The sequence below is a fragment of the Arctopsyche grandis genome, chromosome 8 (genome assembly GCF_051622035.1).
Source record: "Arctopsyche grandis isolate Sample6627 chromosome 8, ASM5162203v2, whole genome shotgun sequence".
Taxonomy (NCBI): domain Eukaryota; kingdom Metazoa; phylum Arthropoda; class Insecta; order Trichoptera; family Hydropsychidae; genus Arctopsyche; species Arctopsyche grandis.
This window is the reverse complement of record NC_135362.1, coordinates 24,475,576-24,482,469: the sequence shown is the minus strand read 5'-3', so window position 1 is coordinate 24,482,469 and position 6,894 is coordinate 24,475,576. Positions and strand designations below refer to the sequence as shown.

At 31.4% G+C, this 6,894-nt stretch overlaps 1 protein-coding gene across 1 annotated transcript; it reads right to left on the bottom strand.

Moving 5' to 3' along the window:
• Positions 1-362: 362 nt before the first annotated feature.
• On the bottom strand, positions 363-3,197 carry LOC143915890 (zinc finger MYM-type protein 1-like). The gene has a single exon (XM_077436712.1). It carries the CDS (start codon positions 3,195-3,197, stop codon positions 363-365), a length of 2,835 nt encoding a protein of 944 aa, XP_077292838.1.
• Positions 3,198-6,894: the final 3,697 nt, after the last annotated feature.

Sequence of the window (6,894 nt, the reverse complement as noted above, 5' to 3'; positions counted from 1 at the left end):
CATGCCAGGAGTCAAAGGGGGCCCCCAGGGTTAAAAAAAATTTTTCCTCCCCCCCCCCATATATAAAAAAAAAATCTTTTTTTTTTATCACGCTAAAAATCTAGGGTAAAAAATAAATCAAATTTTCAAAAATGCACGAATCAAAAATAAAAATTGCAATTATATTTTGCAATTTTTATTTTTATTTTTATTAATTAGAATATACACATACTACACGTCTTACTGGCAATTAACAGAAATACAAAATGTATATAGGAAACTTTATTTACAAGATAGGACTGAACCGAGATTCAACAAGGACATACACATAAAATACATAATTATAAAAGAATAATAAAAAATCTAAAAGAAAAATTGGAAAATTAAGAGTATATTAGCAAACGTTTGAGTCCTTTCGACGCTTGTGCATATCTGTTAATAATTTCTTCTGCATCCAAATCATCTAACATTTGCTTCTCAATAGAAAGGAACATAAAATTTTCTAAATTTTCTTCAGACAACGTATTTCTCAGTCTGTTCTTAATTATTTTTAATTTTGAAAACGTCCTCTCACATTGCACTTGTGTAACTGAGAGTGTGGAGACGATTTTGTATAATTCATATAGGTTATCATACGCTTTGTCGTGTAGTCTGTTCGACGATAAAATTTTTAAAACGCACGATGGACATGTTCTGCAAGTTTTACAGCTGCTGCTGTCATCCTCACTCTCACTAATTTGAAGTAATAGCTTCAATATATCAAAATTTGAGGCAAATGAAACCAATTCTAATTTTACATTGCCTCTTTTGATTAGTGGAAAGAACTTCACAACACCATCCAATGCAATATCATCAAGGCCTTTTTCTGCAATAATTTTAAAATTAGCTGGGTCCAACCAAGATAAATCTTTATACAACTGCTTGTGATGTATAAATCGTGATTGTAGCGATTGGACAATGCGATCCATTATAAGGTTAAATACAGTTATTCGAAAATCAGCCAGAGGATCCGAAGAATTTCCTTCATCATTAGTTACTTCATCTGCCATTCTTTTCTTCTTCCTTTGTCTTTTAACAGGCAACGCTGTTTCTATAGAATCAATTTCCAATGTTTGATTTTCATCCATATTAATCATTGAAATCATATCATTACATATTGTTACGAATTCGAAAGCCTTACTGTGAACATTATGGAATGTTCTTTTCTGTTCCATCAACTTTGTTGTTGCTGTATCTACCAAACTCCATGCAGTAAACATATCTAAACAATTTGTTTGTAAATAACTAGACAAGGGGGCTGTGGTTTCAAATATGTACAAGTAAGTAAATGCTGTCAATATGGTTTCAAACTTTTGAAGACTCTGGAGTAAATAAGTGGCTTCGTGCTTCGTTTTTGCATCAAACTTGTCTGAATCCTGTATCATTGATAAGCATGTAAGTAGATTTACGAAAGTACTAGCAGTGGGATCATTAAAATGTCCAAATATTGTTGTTGCTGCATTAGATTTTCCCGACCACCTGGTTTCACCAATTAGTTTTAATCTTTTCATCTTTTCTTGCCCCAGTTGTTTTTCAACAACTCCTATCCACACAGACATTCTCTTATATGATCCATTTATAAAAGTTGCTAAATTTTGAAGCAAATTAAAAAAAGAAACTGCAGACACACAACATTTTGTGGTTTCAGTTACTACCAAATTTAAGACATGGGCATAACACCATATATGAACATGTTGATCTGCCATGTTAGCAAGTTTACTCTGCAAACCATTATACTCTCCATGGTAGCTTGCAGCACCATCGGTGCTATCAGATATACAATTTTTAGGGTCAATATTAAGATGTTGCAACTTTTCAGTCAATAAATTAAAAAGTCCCTGTCCTGTACCATCATTACACGGCACAATTGAAAGTAGGCGCTCATAGACAATGCTTTTATGCACATACCGAATAATGATGCTAAATTGATCGATGATTGTATTATCCTGTGTTGAATCAACCTGGATAGAATAATATTTTGCTTCAAAAACTTCATGACTAATTCTTTCTTGAATCATAGTTTTCATAATATGGATTAACCTATTAACAGTTGTTTTGCTCAAGTAGGTAATTAGTCCACCACGGCCTTTATTTCCCGCCTTTCCTTGGTGCTTAAGTCGTTTCATTCTTTGATATGACTTTTTTTGCACTGCAGAAACGTGAGCTGCTATAATGGTGTCATATTTTGCCATCAACTGCACTGAAGCCAAAAAATTACCATGATTCGAAGCTTCATCATCCAGAGTATAGGCCGATTCATTTCTGTGACTTCGAAAAGAAACTGCTTGCTTGCCTAACATCTTTATGATGTCTATAATCCTCATGACAATACTTCTTTGCTTTAGTACCTTTTCTTTCTTTTGAATTAATGATGACGCAAAAAAATTATCTAATGTTCCATTATTAACCACACTGATATATTGATGAACATTTCGCACATGGGTTGTTGTCGATTCGTGCACAGCCAAGTTCTGGCTAATACGTCTGTAGTCACTAAAGCCATGTACAAATGATGATGAATCCGATTTGGGACACTCAAACGCTAAGCAATATGAACAATATAAGCACTTATTTTCTATGTTATATGTTAGCCAATTTCTTGGGACTGAATCATTCATAGTGTTTCTCTCATATAATCGAGCATCAAATGGTAGATCACTTACAGGCTGAAATGGATGTTCAGCAAAAAATTGTTTCAGATTGTCTCGCGATGGATATTGAAATATTCCAGTAGTACATTTTTTTTCTTGTGTAGGTTCAATAACATCATGTGCCTCAGAATTTATGTCTGAAGTAATATCTAATTCCTTGTCACTAGTTGAAACTATAGGTATATGCGCGGATGTTGCAACTATAGGAAATATAGTCTGTACAGATACCGGAATAATGAAGCCTGAAGTACTGGGCCTGGGTTGATTAATATAGGATGCACTTATTCTTGTCTCTATATCCAAAGAATTTCTTTCTTGTTCTTGCAACTCACTTGTCAATACATCATCGCCATGAGTATTGTTTCTTGTTTCTTGATTATTTGTTGCGCAACTGGACATTGATGCGGGAAGTGGTTGTGGTACTATAAAATCTGTAATAGATCTGCAATACTTGGCTGACTTCTGTTTTTTTGTTTCTTGGCGTTCTTTGCGTTTTAGTGATCCAGATTTATACCTTCTCTTTTCCATGTTAATAGGGGTAATATATCTGAAAATCAAAACCGATTTATATTTTTGCAAAGCAGTTTCTTCTCTTTTTGTTTTTACAGGGTTTATTATACGATTTTTTTAATTCTTCGTATTAATAAGGATTTTCATTCAATTATAATTATATTTTTAATCGATGCTAATTACAAATTCTTTATATGTAAAATAACACTGCTCTACACGAAAAATGGTTCAGAGACCAGATATGAATTTTCTTATAGATATATTTACAGTGAACCCGAATCTGGTAATAAAAAATGTTGGTTGGCCCGAGATTCGGAGATACATACATATGTATATGTGTTTTTTAAATCGCGCGATTTTTCTATATCTTGGTGTTGTTCGGTCGATGTCTCAAAATCTGTCAATTTACTGTTCAAAATGAATATTGGAATCTATAGTCGGGTATTTTATCTTTCATTTGTAGTACTTTTCAGCTTTCAAATCTCTCTAAATAGTCGTCCAGTTCAAATCAAAAGTCAAAAGTACGTATTTTCATTTGGGATTTTTTCCCATTGTTAATACTATTTTATATTGAGTATTTTCTATTGAAACATGTTTATTGAGATAGTGTTCTGGCCACACTATTTTTTTTTTCGTTTAAAAGGGTTAATCGGAAGTGTGCTGAATTTTAAATCATTTTGAACAGGAAATTGACAGATTTTGAGACATCGACCGAACAACACCAAGATATAGAAAAATCGCGTGATTTAAAAAACACATATATCTCCGAATCTCTAGCCAATCAACATTTTTTATTACCAGATTCGTGTTCATTGGGCATAGATCTATAAGAAAACTCATATCTCGTCTCTGAACCAAAAAAAAGTCGTCATTTGTCGAACATTGTAATCAACGGGACTATATAATATTATGTTTTTGTAGTTAATATATGTTCAATTCATCATCCAAGACTATTATAAAACGATTGAATCCACAATTAAATCGACTACCATGGCAGGTGTTGTCAATTGACTTTTAAATATTTAAATTATTATGGTATAGTAAGAAGATTATAAATGATGTTCAATCGAACACCTCGTATCTGAATCAAAGAACTACATAATTTTATATGCAAAAGTTACCAATATTTGAAACGAATTCAATGAATATAACGAGCCTATCCCTTTAATTGTTTGGTTTTCGGGATTAAGGATTTCGTATGGTTACAATTATTTTTTTAACTGATGCTAATTGTAAATGCCTCTAAATGTAATTTTATATTCCCCATGGGTTTTACCAAACTTTTAAAAAAAAGGGAATATACCAAAATGTATTATGGATGATCCTACTATGATGCTATCAGTTTATTTTTAAATGGCCAACATTTGCATCGATTTACCTGCTTACACAATAAGGGTGTCTCGATACCTGGAAAACATCATGTAATACATTTTTTTACGCAGCGAACAATCAACAATTAACTATAATTATTATTTAATTGTCATGTCTATAGAAAAATTTATGTTATGAATAGATGATCTTGCAATTGACAATAATACCCATGTCAAAATAACAATTTTAGCAAGTTTCATATTTATGCACCGGAAGACAAAAATGATTAGTAAAAATACGTTTTAGCAAAAGTGGACTTTTCGCTACCTTTTCGAAATAAAGGAAAAACCACAATTTCGTTTTTTACGAGATATGATAGGTAAAGTACATTTAGTCTTACTTCAACTTTCGTTGGAGACATTCATCCATTATCTGATCAAATTTCATCCGATCTGTTTTTTTATTTATTAATTCGCGACTCCTAACTATTGAACCAACTGCTACGTATACATAATAACTACGACCTGGCCGTCCTTGGATTTATCACTTCACGACTTATCTACATACATACTGGACTTCCCACTACACATCTAAAGCCTGGACCGCCCTTGGATTCATTCTTAGAGAGTGCAGTTTTTAAATAAATGTATATATGTATGTATGTATATAATTTTTCTTCTCATTTTATTATTTTGAGATTTTTTATAGTGCTTTGGTGAAATCTTAAAATTAAATCGTATTGGGTAGGATACCCAATATTAAGAGAAGCAGACTTACTTAATCGCTTTCTATTTTCAGTTTATTGAGTTTATAAATATTACAATAAATATTTCCTTTCTTTTCCCTAAAAATATTGCAAAAATGTATTACAAATGTGACGTGAGGAAATAGTTCATTAACTAAATAGAAACTTAAATCGAAAAAATGCGGCAAATAAATTTTCAATATAAAGAATTATCAAAAAAACTAAAATTAAAATTCGATCTCCGGCTCAATTTCACCGGATACGATTTGCCTTTGAAATCGAATTGAGATTATGTCCAAAAATCGATAAATAATTAAACTTTGCAGTTGAAATAGCATATCGTAGAGAAAACATAACAGTTAAATTTTTTTCAAATTAAGTTAAAGTATTGATCGATAAAATATTACTAAAAATTACTATCGTGAAGGCAATGTTTTTTTTTATTAAATTTGCTTTTCTCTAGTAAGTTGACCAAATAAATGTCAGTTAACAACACTTGCCACGATATTCGATTCCACTGCGGAGAATTTATTCAAGCATTACAATTTTTCATATTCACAAAAAAATTTGAGGCATAGCGTGGGTTGTGCAACACTTCCCCTTTGGGGTCGCTCGACGATACACGTAAAAACGTAAAGGAGGTATGTAAAAATAAAGCGTATTTAACCGCATCCACGCTTATCATTTGGAATCATTCACATCCTGAACCTACATATGTATATATATTGGAAAAACTTTGCGAACATAGATTTTATTGTATTCTATTTACATCTAGATACAATAATTCAAAATAAAACCGTCTTGGATGATGAATTGAACATACATATATTAACTACAAAAACATAATATTGTATAGTACCATTGATTATTTTACATATAAAAGCATTTATAATTAACATCAATTAAAAAAATAATTGTAACTGAACGAAAATCCTTATCAATACGAAGAATTAAAAAGTTCTTATAATAAACCCTGTACTAGATATTTTTTCTATTGATTGTAATATTTTTATGCTTTAAAATACTTAATTTTCTAGCGAATTTCTAAAGTCAAAAATACATATTTTTACACAACTTTTCCCCGTGCTGTTATGGGTTCATTTGGACAGTTTTTTTTATTTCAACACGTTTATAGGGATTGGTTTTTTTTTCTCAATATATTTTTTTTATCTAAACGTAATAATTCGAGCGGTACGTGAATTTCAATCGAATTAAAACAAACATCCGCTAAAACGTTGTCGCGTATGAGTGCGAGGGAGAAATTGAAATTCATTAACACGAAAAATGTTGTTTAAATTTTTTTTTTTTTTTTTTTTTTTTTTTTTTTTTTTATTTTATTTCATACCAGGAAGGCATTACAGGTAAACCCCAATGCGCCTTCCTGGCCAAATTACAAACAATACAGCATTTTTTTATTATATACATAAGCCGCTAAATTACGAGACACTGACTTAAACTCGACAATTAACGAGAATTGTACATACATTTTTATTGTAATATTTACATTAATCATATTCAAATAGTGGTGACATAGTGGGTAGGAAGGATTTTTAGCCAATTTTTAATCGGGAATCGTTTCAACAATGATATCAGAGAAAATTGGCAAACTCTGATAGGAAACGATCAACCAGGAGTCACAAATCCTGGTCTGACCAGCAG

Coding starts and splice junctions, on each gene's coding strand:
- LOC143915890 (XM_077436712.1), bottom strand. CDS start 3,197: ATGGAAAAGAGAAGGTATAAATCTGGATCACTAAAACGCAAAGAACGC.